The sequence below is a fragment of the Aptenodytes patagonicus genome, chromosome W (genome assembly GCF_965638725.1).
Source record: "Aptenodytes patagonicus chromosome W, bAptPat1.pri.cur, whole genome shotgun sequence".
NCBI classification, from domain to species: domain Eukaryota; kingdom Metazoa; phylum Chordata; class Aves; order Sphenisciformes; family Spheniscidae; genus Aptenodytes; species Aptenodytes patagonicus.
Genome location: NC_134981.1, coordinates 588,608 through 614,293, shown reverse-complemented (window position 1 = coordinate 614,293; position 25,686 = coordinate 588,608). Strand labels below are relative to the sequence as shown.

General features: G+C 41.6%; 1 protein-coding gene across 3 annotated transcripts in view; it reads left to right on the top strand.

Moving 5' to 3' along the window:
* LOC143171866 (E3 ubiquitin-protein ligase NEDD4-like) overlaps window positions 1-25,686 on the top strand; it is a 203,522-nt gene that overhangs the window by 30,930 nt on the left and 146,906 nt on the right. For all 3 annotated transcript variants that reach the window (XM_076360983.1, XM_076360982.1, XM_076360981.1), the window contains exon 2: window positions 12,353-12,426. In XM_076360983.1, the coding sequence (XP_076217098.1) occupies window positions 12,353-12,426 (74 nt within the window). The remainder of the gene's footprint in view (window positions 1-12,352; window positions 12,427-25,686) is intronic.

The following is a 25,686-nucleotide window of genomic DNA, read 5'->3' as shown; positions in this document are numbered from 1 at the left end:
CTACTCTCTTCTGTGTGCTGGAAAGTAATAGATCTGTCCGGACATTGACCCGAGGATAATGAATATCTGAAATTAAACCAGCTGACCTTGTTTCACTCTCTGGTTGGCAAAGCTTTTACGAGTGTCAGGGCCAGTGTAATGTAATCATCCTACATGTAAAAACATAATTCCTTTATTTTATGGTAGTTCATACTTGAAGGGCTATTTTTGCATGCCAGATAGTTAGACATTTGTTTAAATAAAAGGTTGAGGTTTTAATGAATCAGCTGAGCTTCTGTATCCCCTAAGGGAAGGAAAAGAAGTTACTGTCAGATTTTTCTTTATGAATTTTCTGTTTAAACTTGCAGTAAATTTTCAGTTTGGATGGAGATGATCTTGGTGCTGATCTCTGGTGCAAGATCAGAGTTGGGTGGTTTGTGAGCGGTGGTTTGTTTGTGTGGTGTTTTTTTTTTTTCTGCTTCTTTTAAAGGTAAGTCTGTATAGGAGAGTCACTTTCAGGTCACAGACTTCTGCAAATGTACCAGTAACTCCTAGCTTTGTTCGTATTTTTAATAGCAACATGTAACAAATGCTTTTCCTGTTTCTTTGCTACTGCCAAAGATTACATACTTCTCTTGGCTTGTCCAGAGAAAAGCAGATTGAGGTTTCCTTCAGAAAGAGAATTTCCCATACCATAAATTTATGACATATACAGATGATTCAGCAAACATATCCTCCTTTCTCATATTACACTGGTTTTGTTCTTTCCTTTGAGATACTTGCCACAAAATGGTGCTAAATTAAGCAGATATGAGTGATCGTTGTGCTTTTTTTGGCAAACTTGTTGCTATTGCAAGCTTCTCAGGGGTAGTCATTCATGTAGTATGAATGACAGGAGTGGGTATTTAGACCAATGTCTGCCTATTTAGATGGAGTAGCCAAGAAGATGGAAATCCAAGTAACCACCGAGTCTGAGCCCAGAACGGGTGCAAGCGAAGGGAAACCAGTGAGTAGTCACAGCCCCTTTGGTAGAGGTCATGTCTCCTCCCCAGCCACCACTCTGAGCGCTCAGGAGGTTGAAGCTGTCCAAGGGAGTGAGTCTAATGAAACTAACCTGGCTTATTTTGATTGTCATGGTCTCTGCTGTTGGCTGGAGGGGGGAGATGGTAACCTCTGGCGGTGTTAAAAACTGGGAAGAAAGTTGTTGGATAAGAATTTTTTTCTTTACTGGCACAGCTGGATCTAGAAGACATCTGTGCACAGCCTGCGTGAGACTACTGGAGAGTTTAGTGAATTAGGTTATGCAGAAAACAACGTGTCGGTTAGATGAATTCCTTTAGTGAGTGATATAAATAGGTCTAAATGTTAAATAAGGAGAATAAAGTCTTGTGTAGTACAGCAGGTCCATTAATTTAAAGTTCTTTTGCATTCTCTTGGGTATTTCTAAAGACCACAGGTGACCTGGTTCAATATGCTTGCTAAAATTGCTCAAGTATATCTAGCTACACAGAGTTCAACTGATTTTTATACAAATAGATCGCCATTCACCTGGAACACTTACTTATACAGTAAAAATACCTTGTAAGCAGATTTTCATGGGGTCAGTACTGTGATTTGAGCCTGTTTTCTTAATACTGTGCTTTCAACGTTGGCCTGAGAGTTTTGAGTCCTGGTTCCTAACCCAGTCACGGATACACGCATACCTTTGATCTCCATACAGTACTTCTGATGTGTGTGTTTTTAACTTGGTCACTTCAGTTTTGTGTGCTGTTTTGTCCATGTGCAAGGGCAGCATCATGGTACTGTCCCTCTAAGACAAACTCATGCCTTTCTGAAATTTTGCCTGCTGTTTTTCCCCCCAACTGTGTCAGTCTAGCCAAGGAAAACATGAATGTGGTGCCTCTTCCTAGAGGTCCCAAGTCCTAGAAGTAGGACTTGAATCATTATTGTAAAACACTTAATATTTTTCTGTTGTATGAAATTAAGATTCCCATAGTTCTCCAAACTCTGCAGTTCTTTTAATGCTTACTGGTGTTTGCTTAATCTGTTGATGTGATGGTTCTGATGTGCCTTAGTAAGATATTCAGTAAAACATAATTCAGTAAGTTTTGTAGCATTGTGGGATAATCAGAGCCTTTTAAGCGTAGCCTGACATAGCCTGTGGCTACACTTGAGGAACTTGGCTTCATACGACCATCCTGTGAACCCCTCGTCTTTTCTACCAGCCCTTCAGACCCACCTGCAGAAAGAGCGTGCTCCCGAAGCTGCTGCCACCTCCTCCAGCTCCAGCACAGGGAGCTGACGGATACACACTTGTTCTAGTGCTAAAAAGAGCTGGTCCCCCTTAACTCGGGGCATTGTCGTGTGAAGACCAGAAGTCAGGTTTTGCTCAGGAGCAGAGTTCTGGTTTCCTCAGAACTTGGGTTTGTCTTGGGTTTTGCTGCCACGCTGTGCAGAAAGTTGTCGCCTCAGCCTGGAGACGTGCTGTGGAGCACCGCGGATGCTAGTGCTCTGTAACTGACTGACTCAGTGTAGCCAAGAGGGTCTTTCTGATCCAACTTACATGTCATTCTTTCCTCCAAAAGCTTCTAGGTTTAGGTGCTCCGATTTTGAGATCTGCTTTAGACAAAATAAGGGATTTTTTTTTTTAAATATGTTGTATCATGCGGTGAGGGTTGAGAATTCTGCAGGGAAGAAAAGGCACAATTCATTTTAGTCTCAGACTTCATAAGGGTGAATATGATCAATGCTTGAAGGGAGGAAGATCTGAACTGGGTTCCCAGGTTGCTCATGGTGAAGCTATCTGAAATGAGATTTTAATTTCTGTGCTTGAGCCAGATAAGTAGGTGGTTGTAACCTAGTGACCTTTACTCTAAGTTTGTTTTCCTGTGCTGAACTTCAGAGGGGAGTGGAGATGTGGTTCATACCCTTGGTGCCTGTTTTTGTTTTCATTGCAGAGCTGAGATTTTATCAAAGGCTGCTTGCAAAATTGCCACTGACAAATTTCAAGATTATTAAGATATCACAAGAATTGTACTGAGACTTATCACGTACTGTTGCTATGGCCTTCAGAAAATCGCTATGATGTCCCCAGAGGTTGAGCTGTTAACTTTGGATGCCTCTCTTCTCCCTGTGTTTCCAGAAAGAAAACCAGCTTCTTCCTGCTCCAACTGCTTGTGCTGTTGGGAGATAATGAGGGTAGTGGTATTAAATATGTTGACTGACTTCCTTGCTTGGCTCATGGCCTTTCTTCCAAACTGTGGTTGCTTTTGTGTTGTTTTGTTGTTTTTCCTTTAAATGTATGCAGAGATTTTAATTTGAAAGTGGAGTGTTTCTGGGGCTGTGGTGTTCGGTTGCTGGCATTTGCTGGACAGGAGCCTGCGGCTGCCTTCTGACAGGGCCGGGGGCGTTCTTGAGGGGAGATCAGAGGGGTTGGGCAATGGCAGGGGAGGGATAAGCACTTGGTCTCACCTCACCGCTTCTGAGGCAGGAACAGCTCATGCAAGGCGGTTGCTCTCGCTTCCCGAGTGGTTGTGTGGCTGCATGTTGGCAGCGCAGGAGTGTGAGTTCTCCTCGGCTTGCTTGGTGCACAGGCGGCTGGCTTTGCCCCGGGGATGATGGCGGCCGGCTGTCGGATAGGGCATCCCGCTTTGGTTCTCCCTCTTGGGTTGCCCTCATGTTGTTTGATGTTAGGTAGGTGGCTGTATGTCAGAACAGAGGATAATCTGATTTGGTAATATTCCGTGTAAGATGTTGATGTGGAATAGCTTCCTAGAGTACATTGGGTTTTTTTCACTCAGCCATACTGTGGGTTGGTTTAATCCACCAACAAGTCAAAGTAAGAATCAGCATGACTATTCTGCAGTCTAACTTGTATTCCGCGTTTTCAATTGCTAAAACGTTTAGGAGTAGCCTAACATTGTTAGGCTTGCTATAGAAAATACTTTTGCTCTTTTTCTGAGTAGATGACAAATACTCTATTTTGTTTTGAAACTGCAAATCCTAGTTGATTTTTCACAATAATGGGGAGAATTAAAGAGCAGTTTATTTGGGTGACTATGTTTTTACTGTGTCCGGCACACCAGGGGCTTTGTGCCTGATCTTTTCTTCAGGATAACAAAAGTTCCAACAGCTAAAACATTGGGTTAAAGATGTGTTGTCTTTTCCATTCTGATGTGTTTTGCAACCAAAACATTGAGTTAAAGATCTGTTGTCTTTTCTATTTTGTTATGTTTTGCAAACTTTCAGGTATAATAAAAATAGAGATGAGGTGCTCAGTGGATGAAACTGGATTCACAGAGTCTCTGCATACAGGTAACTTTCCAGTGTGATCTGGTTTCTCTCCTTCCAGTTAGTGGAAATTTACCTCGCTGACGCCTATCTTGGTTTGAAATCAAAAATGTCTCTACACAGAGAGAAGAAAAAAAACCCAAACCAAAACCAAACCAACACCCCCCCGCCGTGGTTCGTGTTAAGCTTTCTTCAGGTGAAATCCTAGATTGCTGTCCTTTCACCTCGTTGCCTTGGTGATGGACATTTATTGCCTCTGTCAGCGAAACTTCCGCGTTGGCCAGCTGAGGCTGCCAGGGCCCTTCTGAGCCACAGCGGTGCCTCGCGGCACGCTCCCGGAGCCGCGGCCTGTTGTTGACGTGGGGGTCTTGTGCCGAAGCAGCTGGGCAGCGCTTGGTAAGTTCGGCTTTTGGTGCCTGCGTGAAGACCATGGCGTGATGTCTGGGTGTGCTCCAGCTGCTCGGGTGACTGCGTGGTTCTGGTGTCCCTAATGCAACAAAGGCTGGCTGGGGTTTAGTGAGACTCGGAAAGTATGAAATTAAATCTGGTCATCTTGAGGGATTTGACTTACAGATGGTTTTATATATCTTTTATAGGTAGTTGTGGAAGAACATGTTAAATGTTTAATCTTCTCTGGTCTGTACGGCATCTGTTCAAATATTGGCTTGCATTGATCCAAACGTTGTGCCTTTCACACTTGTCTGTTCATTTAAAAAAGCCAAGCTTCTAATTTTATACCCATATCGATTGTTATTTCAGTGCTATTCTCTTAATGCATACTCTAAATGTGTCATGGGATTTTCTGTCCTATAGGAAGTTGATGTCTACAGCTTTCCTTCTTACACTGGACTGTGGATTGCTGTGGATTTCTTCTTATGTGTATTTAGAACATATGGATGTGTATTCCAAAACTCGTTCAGGTTGTTTTTTATAGCACGTCCATTCTGCTTTAGCTGGTGTGGACTAAACTACCTCTTCTGGATTATTCTTTGGAGGGGTGAAGCTGAGGGGTGGCGTTAACATCCTCACCGGTGGGGAAGAAGCGCACAGCTCAGGGCACTGTGTTTTGCCTGTGTTCTTCCCCTGTTGTTTCCATAACTCTTCCCTAAACTTCCCAGTTCCAGGATATTTTATTAATCCAAGGGCAGGAGGACTTTTTAATAAATTTTCTTGATGTGAACGCTTTAATAGGTATTAGAAATTACTTTGCTTTTCAGAGCACCTGGAGAAAGTAAATGTGTTGTTCATTTAAAAATTAATTAAAAAATGTGACTTGTACATAAATATACGTACAAAAGTCTCCTAAATCTGTAGACACATCTGTATTCTCTTATCGGTTTTCTGAGGTGAGTTGGGGTCTGTTCATTGTCGGTGAAGTCTGGTTTTTGCTGCATGATTGGCTTTCAGTTTCCTAGCTTGGTTCCACCTAAATCAGCTATATCTTCTAAAATGGCAATGTGAATTACAGATGAGAAAACACAATCTGTATAAAGGTTATCCTTCAGCAAAGAAGAAAACTATGTAACCTCTGACATTTTTCAGGGAGGCAAGAATACATAAACTTCATGTTAATCATTGGGCAAAGCAGAAGTAAGTATGGATGTGGTTAGTGGTGGAACTCAACATTAATACCTAACCAAGCACTTTATGGCACCCTTGCTGCGGTGGGTGAGGTAGGCTAAGGTTAGTGGGGCGAGGACGGAAAGAGTATAGGCATAAATAACTTTGACAAGTGAGGCTTCATAAATGCTAGCACTTTACTGCTTAACTGCTAGCAGCCAGCCAACAACCGCCATCCTGATGTGTGAGCACAGCTTTGGATTTCCAGCAGCGGTGTTGCAAAATTTTTTAATCAAAGTACTCTGAACAACATAGTTTTAAATTCTGAGACATGTTCTGCATTGTAGTTGAAAAAACCGATCGAGGGAGGAATGCAATTTCAGTGTCAGATCTCAGGCTGTGCCGGAGCTGGTGTCAGTGCTGCGGAGGAACACGCTCCATCCTCTGGAAGCAGGAGCTGCTGGTAGCTCAACTGCAGCTCTTGAATGGACTAGGGAGTGGCAGCACCTGGCATTTTAAGGAGACCCTTCCAGGCTTAGTACACTACAGGCAAGGTTTTAAAATTACAGAAAAATTCCTCTGTGGGATGAGCTTAACTTCTTTTTCAAACAGTGCATTTCAAAAAGAAGCTTAGGATACGTGCTTTTCAAAAGGAACAGAATTCAGTGGAATACAAAAATTGCAGAGTTAGATGTCCGTCTCATCTAGTTTGCTGTTTGTCAGTGGCTAATACTAGTTCTTTCAGACAGTGCAGGAATTGCACAGAAGGGTGGATACAGTTTAGTCTTACCATCAGACAGGTGTTTCTTTTTGAAATATATTTTCAACTCTGAGCAGAACCAGAAGAGTGCCTTTTATATACCCACTTAGCAAGATTACGAAAGTGATTTGAAGATGGAAGCAGCAGGTAAGTTGCTGCTATTAACCCCTGTCAGTATCATAGCATTTAAATCATCTAAAGCACCAGTTCTCTCTGATTACTAAATATAAAAGAGGAAGGAATCCAGGTCAAAAGTTCCCATCCATGGTATTGGGGAAGTGGGGAGAGGAAAATGGATCTTGTTGATTTCAAATATTCCTGTATTCCCTTTTGCATTTTAGTGCAGATGCTGTTGGAAATGGTATGACCATATAACCAGTGTATTGGTTGGTTCCTGTTGACGTGGGGCGAAGCTGTGAAAACATGCAGAGTTGAATAAAGTGACTTTGGAAGACCAAGTATTAACTCATTTTGGGTTGGTTTGGGTGGTCCGGTGGGAACTGCGGGCCATGAACTGTTTCTAGAGTGCCCTTGTGGACTGCTGCCTCTTCCTTAAAGTGTGCTGGGAATGGCAGCTCGAGCAGCAAGTGGCTTCTAAACAGCTGAAGTCCTCTGGTAAGGATGGTGTTTCTGTCAGGTGGTCTCAGCTTTCCTAGCCTTGTCTTCCCTTTACCATACCCCTCTTGCATGTTCCTGCCTCCTGATCGCTGTGATGTTGCAAGAAGGAAAATTTGGCTGCTAGTGGAAAGATGGGGCGGGGTGTTGAGCGAGTGAGGGTGGTAGGTGCTAGCCTCTTGGGTGCGCAGGGAGGGAGGGAGTATCCCAAGACTGTGTCCTTGAGCCTGACCGCCTCAGTAAGTGGTAAGCGATTGCCTCTTTTTACTGACTCAGAGGGATGTTAAGATACAGTCGCCGGAAAATGGAAGTTTGTTTGTGTTGGGAAAACTGCTCTGTGAGAATGCGTTGTATGATTGATTACTCATGAAAGTCTTTCAGTAAAGATATTTAACTGCCAATAAATTGTGCTCTACTGGATTTGTGTATATCAGGTTGTGGTCTAGACAGTTTAAGGTTGTCTTTCTGCTCAGCAGCATGTCAATTCATGTGGTACCTAAAGCTATTTGTCTGTAAAGAACTCAGTATTGTCATGTGGCATGTTTCATTTTTAAGATATGCACAGGCTAATTAAGCAAGTACCTTTAAGTCCAACCAAAAAATCATCTTCCTCTGGTCAGGGACCTCTCCAGCATCCCTTTCCACTTTGTATCTGATGCTTGAGGAAGAGTATGTATTGTGGTTCAGCTGCGGTGGTGTTGAAGCAGGCCCTCATTTCCCACTTCTGACAGCCGGTTTGGTCAGTCTCCGTCAGCGCAGTGAGCGAGTGTAAAAGCATGTGGGGATCCCTCACTAGGGAGCTTTGCTTCTGTGGTTTGTATGTCTAGTTCCCTGCAGATCTGTGCTTGTGAATGTCTCTTTTCTGTTCAGCCTTGTTAACCTGCTCTGCATGGTCTTGTTCATTTACACGTTTTGCAAACTGGAACTCCAGCCATATGTCCCTCCACGTATCCTTCAAGCTAACTGCACACCCTGTCTCCAATGCATAGGATCCCAACAAGAACCATAGCTCCGCAACATACCACTTCGTCTTAATCCTCCAAATATGTTTCCTCATCCCATTCTCTACTTGTGTCTGGGGTTTTCCTGCCTACTAAACACAGTCAGCTTGGTCTTTGCAGGATATATCAGATTGGGTGCTGGTGAGCATACACATAGGTACTTATAGGTGGCACTGGACTTGGCTGTGCTGGATTGCTGACAAAGGTCTTACACTTTTCAGAGGCATCAATCACATTGTGCAGAGCATGAGCAGTGAGCCTAGGGCTTACAAGAGGTGTTAGCTTTACTGGCAAGTGGTCTTGGTTTATAGTTAGCTAATTCTGGAGTGATGGTTAAGCCTTTGGCTGTTTTTTTTGTTATTATTGAATCCGGAGGGTGTGTCCAGATGACACAGAACTCAGTGAAGACATTCTCCGTGCTTGTACGTAAGGACTTCCCCATCCTGGAAATCTAGGTGTTTGGAGTAAAAATAAAAGGCAAGTCAGCATTTTCTAAGCTCAGCTGAATATTATTAAGTGTTGTAGACTGAAGCCTAGAATTTCTGGTCTTGGTGCCACATATATCACAGAATCACAGGATTATTTAAGTTGGAAAAGACCTTTAAGATCATAGCGTCCAACCGTAAACCTAACACTGCCAAGTCCACCACTAAACCGTGTCCCTAAGCACCACATCTACATGTCCTTCAAATACATCCAGGGATGGTGATTCAACCACTTGGGCAGCCTGTTCCAACACTTGACAACCCTTTTGGTGAAGAAATTTTTCCTAACATCCAATCTAAACCTTCTCTGGCACAACTTGAGGCCATTTCCTCTCATTCTAGTATCTTTTATCTGTATCTTTGCATAGCAGTACTGGCTTTTAAGCAGCTGCCTCCATCTACCCTTCATTTCTGGCTGTCCATTTCTTCCTTCCCTTATCTTCAGCTCTGTTGGCCTGCTGTTTGTGGGCTCCACTGGCTCAAGGTGTTGACCTAGGTTCAGAAAAACCTTGGTGGGAATGGAATAAACTGGAGGGGAAGGCCATTTAAGTTGGCACTTTCCGCTGAAAGAAATGTATGTGTAAACATGTCCTTAATCTCAACAAGCCTAAGTGCTGCTTAACTGGAGATTGGCTCAGGCTCAAAGCTGCAAAGGGATCACTTTATTTGGGATTTGGATTCTGTGTTTTCTCACTCAGGATTTTTCCACATTTAGTTATCTTGTCTTGGCTACTCTCTGTCGTTGTGCCCTGGGTTTACAAGAAAAACAAACCAAAATCCTAATTTTCTTTTCTTGTATGGTCTTTTCAGAGAAGAATGGGTGGAAACCTGTGTCAGGTAATTGATGCTCTGTGTTTCAAGCTGTGCCTAGCCAAGCAATCCTTTATCTGATTTTTTTTTTTTTGGTGGACAATGAGGTGAGATTACCTCTCTATTGCTGTGAAAATTTAACTCCTTTCTTTACCTGACACAGCATACTTGGAGATAAATGAAGAAATTGGGACACAAGGAGCAAGCATAAGAATATGAAAAACTTTTTTTCTTTTTTTCTGCCCTTTAGTGTTGCTGTTCCCCCCAGGCAGTGTTCCCAGCTAAGGAAGTGGAGATCAGACGAATCCAAATTTGAGGTGTCAGCCTGTGCACAGCCTGGGAAGCTGGGTGCTGCTGCTGGTTCCCACTACTACCCGTGGTGATGCTTGAGCAAGCTTAATTTGGGAACCCTTCATCTATATCATTTGAGGTTTTGTGTAGTCACATGAGCTGGAGTATTCTTTTATTACACTTTTTATGCATACGTGTGCACATGTATGCACCTGTGGTGTTATGCTGCTTTTGTGAATGTTTTTAGACAAAATGATACAGATAAGACAAGTTCAGTGCATTACAAAAGAATTATTTTACAGACAAGCTGTCTGACCAGCCACTCATGGTTCAGAGTACCATATATTAAGTGTCATGTTCTGCAGAAGAATTTTCCATCAGCCAAAATTCACCTTGCTCCTTGTACACAATAGATGTTCTCAAAGTAAGTATCATACTGACTTAAAGGAAAAATTTTGAGGGTAGATAGGTGAGGCCTTGTTACAAATTGAGGTGTTTTAATTACTTTTTAAAATATTACATGTATTTCATGCGTATGAAAATTTGAACAAACATTTGCAAAAGCATTGTTTCTGCTTGGTAAAATGGAATATTTAGCAGAGGCTGAGAGCCTGCATGAAGGGAGGGAACAGGGTCTGTCTTCCGGTGTGCTTGAAGTACGAAGTGAAACTTCAAGTATGTTTTTGAGAATCTATCTATTTAGATAGTCTGGAGCATCTTTTGTGTCTTGCAGAGCCTGAATTAGGGATCCTCCAGCAGCTGGACTTCCTCCTGCTGTGTGATTTTTTTTTTTTAAATATCTTTTTTATTCAGTTAATATGCAGAGATTATTTTAGTGCAGAAAGAAGATGCCACTCTAGCAAAGCTGATGTTGGACTTTGTGTAGCATTAATAATATAGTAACTGTCCAAAATCCCTCTTTCTGTACCTCTCTACTTAGTATTACAACTTCTTATCCTCCAGTTCTCCTTCAGTAAGGTCAGAATAGTCTGCATTTCTGACTTTTTTTTTTTTTTTGCTATGCTGTCTTCTCTTAACGAAGGAATTTTCTTGATCGCAATTTGCAAGTTCATTGCCTTTTGTCTATTAAAACCACTCTAGAAGACCAGGCATGTTGTATTGACATTAACAGATTGAAAAAATTTAACATATGAAAAAAAATTTGCAATATTCACTAACACCACCATCGAATTGTTCTTTTTTACATACTGTTTTGTTCACCTGTCTGGTAAGCTTTAGGCTCTTTTGGGAAGGAATCCTGTTCTCTGAATTAGAAACTACAGTGTTAAGTGCTGCTGGAAAGAATACCAACAAACAAATTTTCAGAAAGGATTTAAATCCTCAAGCTTTTGTTTTAATGGAGCACAGTTATGCGGCAGGATGTGTGTCAGGATGAAACTCGCCCTGCAGACAGGTTCAATGAGACTTTTGTTTTTCTTTCTCTGAAGTAATCTGTTTCTGACTCCTTCTAGAGGAATGGTATTAGACTGGACAGGTACGGGTTTGTTTCTGGGGTATTTCTGACCTTCCTAATAATCTCAAAAATCTCAGCTACAGCTAACAAATCTGTCTCTCGCTTTTAGCTATCTAAAACAAATAGAGTAGGTGTAGTATGGTCATGCCAGGATAAACCTGTGGGAAAATGTTATTGTTTTCTGAACAAGCTTCAAGGAATGGAGTCTCAAATTACCGTAATTGAATCTTGTATCTTGCAGTTCTGGAAGGCTTATCAGAGGAGAAAAAGGTATAACTATATGGGTGACTGCAGAACCTGTTTCTGTAGGATCCTTTCCAGGTTTAGTTTTGGTGGCCTCTTTGTGTAGCAAAAATAAACTGGTCAAACGGTAAAAAAAAAAAAAAAAAAAAAGAGTAAAAAATACCTTTTGTACTAATGTTGCTCAGGAGCTTAATGAAGTGATAAACTGAGCATCAGGTTGATGTCCTAGTAATACGCATCTTCAGAAATTGCCATGTGTCGTTGAAAGTTGGTTTTGAGCTCTGCATATACCAAGGTGGTGAGACAGGTTTAAACAGTGTAATTTTAAGGATTTATTTTTAATCTTGCACCCTTTTTTTAAACCATAGACATCTCTCTGACCAAGAGGTATTAGCATTATTGGACGAAAATGTTATGAATATTTTCCCCCTGTGTTTGAAGAGGCAGCTTTAGAGTCTAAGCAGAGTGAATTTCTGTGGAGTACGGATCATTTAGGATTTGAAATGGCCCTGCTCAGCAAATTGTCTTCTACTTTTATTACTATTATTGTTACATTATTATTACTATGGCGTTATCACTGTTATCTACTCTTATTCTGCTTTTATTTAACTCTAAACAGCTCTCACTGGAGGTGGATGCTCTTCATGTTTGGATTTGGGCTGTTCTTTAGCAGATAAAGTGTATACCTCCTTCCAAGAGGATTTTCTTTTCAAAATCCTACCTAGGAAAGACTCCTGCGATCTAAAGGCTGAGTGTTCCTTCACAGCTTAACCTCTTGCAAACTGTTGATCTTCAAAATGAATTACAGAATAAACATTAAACCTGTTTTCTTTTTTGTTAACAGGAAGAGTCTCGTATCCTCAGGGTAAAGGTGGTGTCTGGCATTGATCTAGCAAAAAAAGACATCTTTGGAGCCAGGTAGGTGTTCTGCATTGACTGTTTTATGTGTTTAAACAGAATAAACTTAGCAGAGCAAGGGCGTTTTATAATTGATTGCTCATAAACGTGATGAGAGATCCTATTACTTGATTACAACCAATGCAAATTATGGACTGTGTGTTGGCAGGAAAGTCATTAATCACAGCAGTGGCTGTTCATGCCCTCTCTCACCACAGGAAGCTGTTCCCAAGTTCACTGTCTGCCTTAGCTCTGTGAGCGTGTGAGGAGCAGCTCAAAATTTGGCAGTATCTGGCAATATTTAAAATGACTCCCAGCTATCTCCCCATATGCCCCACATAATGCACGAAAGACCAAAAGCCAGCAGTGCCCTCTGTCTTATTTTGAGGAAGCTCTACTTTCCCTGCGGGCTTTCAGTACCAGTCTCTCAGGTGCCAGGCATCACAGTCTGGCTACTGGGTCAGACTTCGAATTTTGTCAGTCTCGGACATATCCGGATGCCAGTGTTGCAGTTCCTAAGGATGGTACCTTAGAATCATAGAATATCTCAAGTTGGAAGGGACCCATAAGGATCATTGAGTCCACCTTTTAAGAGAGAAAGGCAATAAAACATTTTCTCCTGTTCAGCCTATGCCACAAGAAGGCTAGCAGTAAGTACTAATGTAGAAGAGTTCAGTGAACTGTGCTGACTTAGCGGTTTTCTGATAGGCTATGGCAAGTCTGGGTTTTAATTCCAGTTGAGCCTTGAACCACCTTGAGTTTTAAACTGGCAACTTGATAGGGAAAAGAGAAGTTTTTGGAGTGCCTAAGGCAGTCTTCATATGATTGCTTCCCTGTTCATCTGTGTATCAAAAGATGGGGCGAATAGACCATAGTTTGCACTGGTCTTTGGCCAAAATAACCATTGTCAAACAAGAAAACTGGTTTTAAACGGTCTAATGGAAAGATACAGATACAGTCACTTTGTATGTTCTCAAGTCTCTTGTTTTGAAAGAATTAGTCACAGGTGTAGGATTAGCTTTTCTCCAAGTCTAGGCTTGCTGTGCAATGACTTAAAGAATCAAATCGGGTAGTAATTGGTGGAGAAGCTGTTTCTGAAGCCAAAATGAATGGAAAACAATTTTTTTTCCTAAAGGTTAACTTGGGTTTGACGTTCTTGCTATCTCAACCCTAAGTGTGAGGAAATTCTTTACTGCAAATGCTCCAATCCACTTAGAAGTTTTTTATCAGTTTGAAATTAGTGATATCCAATTTAGCTGTTATTGGAATGACTAATTTCTTAATGTATAAATGAGCGTCCCTGTGGATTTTCCTGTATTTCTTTAATGATGCTTACAAATTGTTCATTAGCTTGCATATCTAGTTTGAAACTACATGAAAGCAGCAATTAAAAGTTTAATCAACTTTAATTTTTTTTGTGAAATTTGCAACAAACGTTCCTTTGGTAGCTGTGTGCAGAATATGGTAAGACAAAACTTTTTTTTTCTTTCCCCAAATTCGCTATTTTGAGGAACAGCTTTTGATGCTGACCATAAGCAACAAAAGAAGCAGCTCATGTGTAGATGTAGTCGGACACATAGTGCTTGCTGAGGAGATCCAAGGTAGTACTGTTAATAGTGTCGCTGGGTCGCACTATAGGAGTACTACTGCTTGCTCTCAACATTAGCATCTACTTCATAGACTCCTGCAGTTGGCATTGAGATGCTGCCGTACCAAAATAAGAGAGGAGGAGCAAATTCTAGAGAAGAGATGGGACTAAGGTACAGAGAAAACAAGATTTCTATTGCAAATACTAACCCTAGAATTGCCGTATTTATGTGCTAACTTTGCTTTTTCTAGATGTTGTTTAATTTGGCCTTTTCATACGGTCACAGATTTTTGGTTTACTTGATACATTTAATTGGCTGGATTTTGTTTCTGCATTATTTCCAGAGCTTTAAATTTTACCACTTCTTTTGAAAAAAGCAAAGCTAGTGGTTGGAATATTGAATCTCCTCATTAAGAGGAACTTTATATAAATATTGAAGTGCTGTGGCAAATTCACAGAAGTAATCTGAGAGAAGCAGGAATCTTTTTAGTGTTCATTTGATTTGTTAAAGGATACATTGGAAACTTTACAGCTGAATCCCCGGCATTGTAGTATCTCCTTCAGCCATACTTCTCATAAACTTTTGTAAATATTTAAGATGTCATGTTCAAAAGAACTCCTAAAATTTGCTTATGAATTGATAAATTGTAAAAATACCTTTTACCTTTCAAAATGCATAAAGTTAAAACTAAGTAAAATTTGAACTGAGTTCTATTGATGTGGCCCTTAAATATTTAAGTAAATTGGTCTCAAGTCAGTAGGATTTCCATAAAACCAGATAGTTAAAAACATATTCCCAACTTATGTTTTTAACTTTGTTTTAAACAGTTCTTTAGTAAAAGTTGAGACTGACAGCATCATATATTATAAACTTAGTGAAATGCTTGTACTGCTGAGTTGGCAAGCTTTCAGAAAGTTTTCTTTTTTGGCTAAAGTTCCAATTTAATTTTTCTGTTTGTTTTACGGGCCTTGCATACCCTGCTGAGATAATAACATTTCATGCTGCTTGAATCTTAAGTGTGATTTAAGTTGCTACAGATAGTATCCTTCTAACACAGCTGTTGAGAGTGCGTTGTGTAATAATGATCCCATTAACAGCTCTGTTGAGGATCAGTATGGAGTAGGTGATTAAATTCTCATTTGGGGCAATGGAGGAGAAACATGTAATGTTTGACCTAAGCAAGAGGATAAGGAAAATTTACGGGTGTTAGAACTGTGCACATAGTTTTTTACTGTGTGTTCAGGACCCCTAAAAAAATAGCAGTAACTAATCCTGTCTATGTGTATTTTCTTCTCTTGGTGTAGATGTAGACCTTGATGCTCTGTTGTTTCCCTCTCCCATAAATCTCCATGAGATCACCAATCTCTTTCAGGCTGATTTTTGTTATGGCATAACTTTCAGCACACAGCCACAGGCTAATGCCTGATATGAAAGTCAATAATTTGAATCTGTACATGCGGTGGGTGCTGGCTGCTAGGCGGTGCATGGTAACTGAGACCATTGTCAGCAGATGCAGCAAAGGATAAGATAACCAAGTGGGCTGTGCTGAGGATCCTCTTGGTAGGTGCAGAACACCCCTTGGGGATCAGTAATGTGGCTGGGAGAAGGAGGAAGAGCTGAATTCTGCACTTTCACTCCTGAACATCCTCTCCGTACTTGTGACAGAAGGTGTCTCTCACAGCACCTGGTCTCCTCTTAAATCTTCCTGCTTCCCTCATTCCTGCTCTTACCTGCAATAGTTGGAGACTGCCTGCCCCAAAACTCCCTTTCCTGCCCTTGGGAGGTGACTACCCGAGTGTCCTCCCAGAGCCTCCCAACCCCGTGGGAAGGCGGGCAGGAGACTGCAGTCGCGCGGGCAGTGGGGTCGGGGCTGGATTTGCCTGGGCGCCAGCACTGCCTGCCAGGCTGCAAGAGAGATGGTCTCTTCCCATCTGCCGAGGGGACGCGTGGGTGGAGCAGCAGCCCAGCACTGCGGCGTCTTGTTGGGCGACTGTCCCTCCTGCACGGAAGGTGCCGGGATGGTGGGGAAATGTCGCTGTGGGTGTGCATCAGCAAGGACAACACGAGGGAGGCACAGGAGCGAAGCTCTGAGGCAGCTCCGCACAACGAGCGGGCTCTGTCTTTGGACGTGTGCAGGTAAATAGGCCTTGCTTTGAAAAATAAACAGAGAAAGTGCCTTGTGATTCGTCCCAGTGTAGATTTGGATAGGGCTGAGTTACAGGGTTGCACTGGGTGTTTGCCGCTGTCACAGCAAAGAGAAAAGAAGTCGTCAGCACCCAAAGGCACAACAGCACGGTCTGAGGATTTTAACACGCTCGTGGTATCCCGCACACTACGAAACATTAGGATTTCTGCATGTCGTTCCTAACTGGCACTTCCAGATTATGGACAAATACATGGGTGTTTTTGTCTCTTTCCAGAAATTAAATCAAGGGTTGAGGACAAATTCCTGATGTTCGTAATGTCCTTTTTGGGAGAAAGAAGGTCAAGTGACTGCTAAATATTTTACATAGTTACACACTTCGGAATGAGTTAATCTAAAGTCATTTGGAAGCATGTTAGAATTACAAAGTTATGGCCCCAGCACCTGATGTGCCTGTTCATGGTAGAGTCATGCAGGGCTTAAAATTGGGGCAAAATAGTAAGTTATCATGTAACTGTGAAAGATTAACAAGGCATACATTGTGTTTTGCATCTCAGTGGGTTTTCCTTACCGTTTTTAATCAAGTTTACCATTATAAAACACTGCCTGTAGGCTTGCAGAGTCTGAAAGCCATTTCTTGCCTGATTAAATCCAAGGAAAGTCTCTTACTAATGTAGAGCACTAGAGAAACTAGTATTTTTCTTCTGAAAACTGTAACAATAAAGAAAACTCAATGCTCTTAAGTTGGCTTTTTTTGAAGTTCTTTTTGGCTTATGAAATCACTTCAATAGTAACTAATGATATGTAAGAGTTCAGAAAATTAGAGAATTATGATTACAGTGACACAAAGTATACTAGAATGTAGAATGAAATAGTAGCTATGAGCAACCCGAGGTGATGGTTAAATGTGGTGAATTTCATCTACGTAGTTTTAGTTGAGGAGGACGTTAAGTGGCTACTCCGTATAGATAGAAGTGTTTTTTTTATAACCTGTTTTACGTTTTGCCCTGTGAAATTACAAGTCTTTAATAGATACTGATGACTAATAGATTTTGCAAACTGGAATTTTGTGAATTTAGTATTAGCTTTGCATGCTTAACTCTGAAAGACACATTACAATCTTGTTGCTGTCTAGTGCATTGGCACGTGTATTTACCACCTGACATATAGTGTATTATAATATATACATTATAATTTTACATTTATTTCCTTTTGGTTCCCTCTCAACTTTTTAAATGTAATGTCTTAATGAATTCAGCTAGTATTTGTTTTCTTGTATGTAATTAAGTAATGCAAGTTATAGTGTAATTAATCTTAGTTATGCAACATTCTGAACAATTATTATTATTTATTGCTATTTTGTTTTTACTCATGTATTAGGAATGATGCTATGAGTATCATCATGACTGAGGCTGCACTGTGCAAGTCACTGCACGCAAATGCAGTTACTGCCTAGAGAACCTTAGAATATAAAATGAAATTTCCTCTCCTGAATATCTTTACGTATTACTGAAATCTAAGTAGAAGTACCTCTCTAGTGACTTGGTCTATTTGCTGAGCATGGTCTGCCTCAGTGGACAACTTTTATATCTTTCCCTGAAGGTACGTCCAGTGTGGACTTGGGTTTTTGATTGTTTTTTTTTCCATTTTTAAAAAATATATATAAGTAAAATACAGCAATTCTGAAGGTAGCACTGGGTTGGCTGTTGGGTTATTTGACACAGTGGTGACACGCTTATAAATACAGTTTCTGCATATACACACAAATGCACTCACAAGTAATAAAGGTGAATGCATACGTGTAAACGAGAAGGAAATGTCTTCTGGTTATTATTACTGAAATAAGACACTATGGTGTGGATGTTCTTATTTAAACTAACAGTTTTGGAAAGAAAGGAAGGATTGTGTGTACACTGTAAATGGGTATATCTGATGGAATTTCTTAGTTGCTGCTTTTGCCTTCTAAATTATGAAGTAAGTGGAAATTGTGGCCATCTGGAAGTTGAAAATGGTAAAGTGCTTTTCAGTTAAAATTATGGATGTTTTTCGTTAACAGGAAGCTACACTTCTAATGACATGATAGCTTATTATGGGTTGCCTCTGGGTTTATTGCTTTTTACCTGCTCTTTTCTGAAAAGCCTGCAGCCCGAAAGGCGCAGCCAAGATGCAAGCCTCTTTTCTGTTCTGATTTCCTGTGTCTGAGATCAGTGATTTAGTGGTAGTGGTGTTAGTGCTGGGTCATGCAGGCTCCAGGCTTCTGGTGGTGTTTTAAATCATACTGTGTACCCCTGTTGAGAGCAAGGCTGCTTGAAATGTGTCTGAATTCTTTAATCCATATGTATTCTGTTACTGTGGATTGGCAATGGAAGGAGAGCACATGTGACTGAGTATGCCTTGCAGATGACAAAGATAGCAAATGTTTACCTTTCACCTATTCTTTTAAGTCCACCATCACTATTTCTAGTCCCAGTCGAGTTATGGTATATCCTGTTTTAACTACCGGAAAAATTCTGGTGACATCTGTGGAACTATCCCCCTTAGTGAGTATGCTACCTTGGAACTGGGTTTTAAAAACAGCCTGTTCTCCTTCTCGTACTGATATCTCCTTTGTCAAGCACAGACAGATTAATTGAAGTGAGCGTGTCTCAAAAATTAACCAAACCTTTTTAAAAAATAATCTGGCTCATAATGAACTGCCCCTGCAGTGCTTCAGAAGTGCTGTCCGAGTGAGCAGGCACGCTCCCTCTGCTGGCTCTTCAGTATGCAGCTCAACAAGGAAGGGGTTTTATCCGTAACTTCTGTTTCCTTTAAAATTATTTACTGTACGTAAAAATAGATGAAACTCAAACTCTTGAATTATTTTTTTGTGGTGGGCCTAACAAACTGGATTTTGACATCAGCCATTAGTCAAAAATCTTACCCAGTAAAATGTTACATTAGCTAGATTCATAGAAGTAATTTTTGGAGAAATGTTTCAGTAGTGCAAAATGGCATATATGCCAGAGTGAAAATACTGCATACATCCTGTCTCAGGGAGTTCCTGGAGGTGGAGCAAAGCTGGAGAGTTCTGTATTGCAAACCTCTCAAATGACCAAATTCAACAAAGCCACTTGACTAGATGGTAGTTGCTCAAGTAGGATAGAGTTCATACTGTGCTTTTTTTTCCTTTTTCTAGTTGAAAAAAAAAAGTATAGAAAACCAGTTTTCTGCTGGTTTAAGGCTTTGAGAAATGGAATATTCAAAGCAATACAAACCTTCCACTTTTTGAGTTTTGTGCAATGCCATTGATCAATAAAAGTGTTTAGTCTCACCCAGAGAGTAGTATGCTTGCTCTCTACCTCTGCTTTGTGCACGCCGTAGCTATTTAATTTCCTCATTTGCCATATACTTGCTGTATTTTGAGGGAGTACCGGGCAATCCAAGTTGAATTTCACTAGAAAATCTTGATGTGTTATGGTACTTCAACAAAAATAAGAATCAAATAAGACTTTTTATTCTTGCGAACAAATGAGTGCTCTAGTAGGCATTGGGATGAAACCATGATGAGTTCTCATCACTGTCGTTACTTTTTTTTAAATGATGAATGATTCAACACATGGCTGTTAGTTATAGTATTGCATTGGAGGGGGGAAGTTTGCTGGCAATATATTTTAAATAACAGCTCGATTTGCAATGAAAAAATGAAAGTTTTTCTAGTATTGTAGAAATGAACATGTTATTTGCAGAGTAGGGGGAAGGGAAAGAAACCAATTGAGAGCTTAATTAAACCTAAACCAAGCTGTACTTTGGAAGGCAAAGGAGTGGGGGGAAAAAAAAAAGTTCAGAGGCTGACAGTAAAATACTAGATGCTGAGGATGTCCTGAAGAAAGCAGTATCTTTGACAAGGTAGCATCTGCACTACTTAACTTCAGCTAGCACACGCAGCTTGTGCTTTACCTATTAAATGAGTATGCTTAAATAAAAACTACAAGGCAATTGGAGCAGCCTTGGGCAAATGTTGAAATGAACTCACTCAGTGTTGTTTATAAAGCAGATGTGCATGCCTGCCTGGAAAGGAGGAGAAATGGACCAAATGTAGGCAGAGGTGGTTGTTTTCTGAAAGTAAAAGTTGTCAGTGGTACTACATCCTCAGTATATGCAATATATAACCTCAGTAATTGCCAAGAGCAGGGCTGTCTCCTTCCTTCTCACTCCTACTGTTTGGTAAGTCCTCTTGTAATTTCTTGTCTTGTTAAACGTCTCCTGAGAGATTTGCAAGATATATGCTCAAATAACTGTGGTATCAGGTAGTCCTGGGGCAGACCCTTCACTGTTGTTTAGCAGTTTTCCTCAAGACATTATCAATGGTAGTGTTGAAGAAAGGTAAAGACGCTGCAGTCTGTGTATTTGCGAGCAACAGAAAGCTCAAGTCCCTGCCTGCCTGCTCCAGCGGCTCCTTCCGTCCCTGCACCGCAGTTTGACCTTACTCTCGCTTTGCCTGCAGCTGTTCATAGGGTGACTGGGTTTACACCCTGGTCTCACTGGTGTGACAGAAGGGGACAGCGACCCATGACCTGGTCAGAGGAGCAGTGGGTGATGGCAGAGCGAGGCAGGAGCTCCGGGCATGTAATCTCAGACTACAGTCACAGAAAGTGTTTTGGGCTTTACTTCAAGAAAGCATCTGAAGGGACAGCTAAACAAAGACTTTTCTGAAATGTATGACTGGTGGATAGTAGAGGGTGATGTTATCAGAAGAGGTTAAAGCCTGCTCAGAAGAAATACGTTGGATAATAGATATTTTTATTTATGAAACTTTAATGTTGACTTTGCCTCATACAGGTGAGTGAAATGAAGCAGTATTAGGCTGCCATGTGTGGGCATAAGGTGTATCAGTATATTCATTAAATTGGTGCAGTGGCTTTAATTTTATGCAGGGAGGCTTCCCGCAGGGTGGCTGTGCAGTGACTCCCCGTGCACGGTGCTTGCGAGGAACCAGCTATGTCAGGTCTGGTTCACTTTTGGTAGCTGGCAGCAGAGGGCACCAGAGAATTTCCTCAGCTGTTACCACAAACTGGTACTTTGATGGCTTTCGAGGAAATTAGGCTTTCATGTTTTTCAACAAAATTAGCAGGGTTTTATCCATTTCTACATATTATGTTCTTCAGGATGCACTGGGTATATATTTCAGTAGCTGTAAATGGAGAAATACTGCTTATTCAAGTATGCGGTCTTGCTAATGAGTAAGAGGACCTAGTAATAATTCCCGAAGTTTATAATGTCATAGTGAAAAATAATTTTCATCAGATTAATTGCTCAGTAGAAAAGTTTCTGTGTACATACACATTTAAAATGTTTCTCATTGTTTGAAAAAGGAAGTGCCTGTATTCAGCCACGCAGTTTTTTCCACCTGCCTGCTATTTGCTATGATCTACTAGTTCACCTGAATCTGATATCCTTAAAAGAAAAAGGGGCATGTTGACAAAATCTTCTAAGGAAAACCTTTTGGTCTTAAATATTTGAGGCAGAACTTCTGTCTTCATCTTCTACTGATTACGTTACGTCATTAAGCAGAATGGATTGAAATGATCAGCAGCTTCTGCTTTTTATATATTTTAATTTTTCCTCCTAAGCTTAGTAATGTCTCATATCTTATAGTTGAAAGATTGTCCATATCTGACAATTTCCCAGGATGCAATGTATATTTATTTCTACTTCATTTGAACTGATCAACAGTCCCAGCATAATTGTATTGTTTCCTCTCTGATAAATGAATATAAACATTGCTACTCTGCTCAATGGTGTGAGCCTATAACTATGTTTTCATCTTGTGGTTATGGAAAGCATACAACAGCCATAGGTGGTATTTTATTCAAAAAGTCCAGCTGGCTTCCCCATTGTTAGCAAGCGCGATGATAGAACAGCTGTCTATCAGACTTGGAGAAGCTTTCTTTTGCGGAGTTTTTCTTTTGTGTGTGAAGGATTTCTTTCTTTCCTAAATTTTCAGGCCTGAGATTGTGCATATACATTTAAGGATGTCCGGCACTTTAGATTTCAAATGGCTCTTATTCTATTTTTAAATCTTTGTTTAATGAGAATTAGTGCTTATGTTATGTTGGTGTCTCTTTCTCTTAAACCTCTGCAGATCTCCCAAATGAGTTGAACGTGTTTTACCTCTGTCAGCTTTTCACTGAAGTGCCAGTGAAACTTCACTCCTCTAAATTCAGAATAATCTATTGCAATTCAGTATTTCTTTTTCCTTTCAAAAAGGAGAACTTTCCTGTTTTTTGAAGAAGTAGTAAAATCAATTTTTATTAAAGAAACCATATGAGGGCAGGCATTTTTAAAAAAACCCCACTTGTCTCATAATCTTATGCTACTCTGTGGGGCTGAGTAAAAGGAAGGCAGAAATTACTGCCTTAAAAGAAGAAAATACTACAGCATCTGGTGAGGGAAAACCTTGCATCTTATGTTGCAAAATAAAGTTGCTGCTCAGTCATTAACTTGTAAAGTTTTATTTAAGCCTTTCCATTAAACACTGCAGCTTAGTGAAGTCAAATGTTATTGATAACAGCACATGTATCCTTAAGGTGCTCGGCACCTCTCCCTGCGCGATTTAGAATGTCGTGAACAGAACTAGTAAGGTGAAATGCCGTGTGAATGTGAAGGATCCACAGCTTTTGACACCAAACGGGATGGTAACACTGCTTGTATGAAGGTACGATTAGACCTTTTGGACAGTGGGATGGTTGGGGATTCTCTTCTTCCATGCTGCTTTCCTTGATCCTGCTAACTGACCTTTCCAGGCATTTCACTCTGAAGCATGAATGACCAGCTGAGGGCTCTGTGACTTTTTATTTCCCGTCCTGTCTTTTTCCAAGGCCGTCTTCTCTCCATTTCCCTGAGGTATGAAGGAGGCCCTAAGAAACAGAGCTGAATGAAGTTGCATAGGAAGGCAGTGAGCAGTCCACAGGACTAGGGTCATGGCTAGGAAGTGGTATTGCTGCCAAATAGCTTATTTTTTTGGTATAGAGCTATTAATTCAGTATATTCCTACCAGCTGGTGAAACACAAGAATCCATTTCTGGGCATGTCAGTTTCCTGGACTTTTCCCATACTCATTTTCCCATCTGCAATTACAAATTCATCCATGTCCGTGTTTGATAACAAATGAGTCTAAATGTTGGTGCAGGTCTTGCCTCTATTGTCCAAGATGCGTGCCATGATTTTGGTTTGGATCTCGTGGATGTCTAGCCTTCAGGTCAAACTTACCTAAAACTTTTGATCTCCCCCTTGGACTTGAGCCCTGTGCTGCCTCACGTTTCTCTGTTCATAGCAGCATCACTGCCTGTGTTGCATGCCTGCATCACTTGTGACTGCATGTCCACAGTCTGTGAAGTTTGCAGATTTCATGGAACCACAGAATAGTTTGGATTGGCAGGGACCTCTAAAGGTCATCTAGTCCAACTCCCCTGCCGTGGGCAGGGACATCTTCAACTAGAGCAGGTTGCTCAGAGCCCCGTCCAACCTGACCTGGAATGTTTCCAGGGATGGGGCATCCACCCCCTCTCTGGGCAACCTGTGCCAGGGCTTCACCACCCTCAGCGTAAAACATTTCTTCCTTATCTCTAGTCTAAATCTACCCCCCTTTAGTTTAAAGCCATTCCCCCTTGTCCTGTCACAACAGGCCCTGCTAAAAAGTTTGCCGCCATCTTTTTTAGAAGCCCCCTTTAAGTACTGATAGGCTGCAGTAAGGTCTCCCCAAAGCCTTCTCTTCTCCAGGCTGAACAAGCCCAACTCTCTCAGCCTTTCTTCATAGGAGAGGTGTTCCATCCCCCCGATCATTTTTGTGACCCTCTTCTGGACCCGCTCCAACAGGTCCGTGTCTTTCTTATGCTGAGGGCTCCAGAGCTGGACACAGTACTCCAGGTGGGGTCCCACCAGAGCAGAGTAGAGGGGCAGAATCCCCTCCCTCGACCTGCTGGCCACGCTTCTTTTGGTGCAGCCCAGGATACGATTGGCCTTCCGGGCTGCGAGCGCACATTGCTGGCTCACGTCCATCTTTTCATCCACCAGTACCCCCAAGTCCTTCTCGGCAGGGCTGCTCTCAATCCCTTCATCCCCCAGCCTGTATTGATACTGGGGGTTGCCCCAACCCAGGTGCAGGACCTTGCACTTGGCCTTGTTCAACCTCATGAGGTTCACACAGGCCCACTTCTCCAGTTTGTTCAGGTCCCTCTGGGTGGCATCCCGTCCCTCTGGCGTGTCGACCGCACCACTCAGCTTGGTGTCATCTGCAAACTTGCTGAGGGTGCACTCGATCCCACTGTCTATGTTGTTGATGAAGATATTAAACAGTACCGGTCCCAATATGGACCCCCGCGGGATGCCACTCGTCACCAGTCTCCATCTGGACATTGAGCCGTTGACCACTACCCTCTGGATGCGACCATCTAACCAATTCCTCACCCACCGAACAGTCCACCCATCAAATCCATACCTCTCCAGTTTAGAGAGAAGGATGTTGTGGGGGACCGTGTCAAAGGCCTTACAGAGGTCCAGATAGATGACATCTGTAGCCCTTCCCGTGTCCACTGATGTAGTCACTCCATCACATCCATTTCTTCAGTAATAATTAATAAGTTGGAGCCCTCCTTGCCTCTCACCATCACACATCTCAATTACTTCCACATCCTGTTCTTCTTGCTTGGGTTGGTATACATTGATTTCTTTGTTGCAGAGGGACCAATTTCCCGAACTTGCTGCTTTGACTGTGTCACCCTACTTTCTTTGAAACTACTGCTCCCAATCATCTGAGGTTGTTAGCTGCTGTTGGTGATTACTTCGTGAGGTCTGGCTCTCTCAATAATCCATTAAATTTTTAAACAAGGTTTTGCTTACTGTACTTAAGCTGTGTTGGTCATCATAAAACTCTGTTTTGGCGGTGAAGCTTGCAAATGCCTAGCTAATAGCCAAAGGGACCAGTGCTGATATATATCCCATCACACTGTCTGGTGCTGTTTGTTGTTTCCTTGTATTCACTCATCTGTTTCTGTTGCATGTCGTCTCATGCTTGGGTTGTCCCCTCCTAGGGTCATGGACCATCCTTCTGTTCTGTATTTATCCAGTACATGGGGTTTCTGCACATTTAAAGACAGGACAGAGATTTTTTTGCTTTTACAGAAATTATAATTGAACGAATAACTTATGTAAGTGGAAAAACAAAAACAATGTTGAGGTTTGACTGTCTTCTTGAGTGACAGTAAGGTGTGGTAACTTGTCATGAATTGTCAGGGACTAACCTGAGTGCTGGGAGCCACGGGCAGACTGTGGCAGGTGTGAGGGAGCCCAGGCAGTTGTTTGAGCCATGCTGGTGCCTGCCAGCACAGGCAGCGCTGGCATGGATGTCCCCAGGAGGGACAGCTGGAGCAGCAGCAAACCCAAGTGGTGGGGAAGGTGGTGTGAGGGCCCTTGTGCTGCCCTGGACAGTACTCTTCTCCTGCAGCTTTACCTTTTGTCCCAACTGCTTATTTGCCCCTCTTGCAGTTGTCCAAATCTTCACCTAGCTGGTAA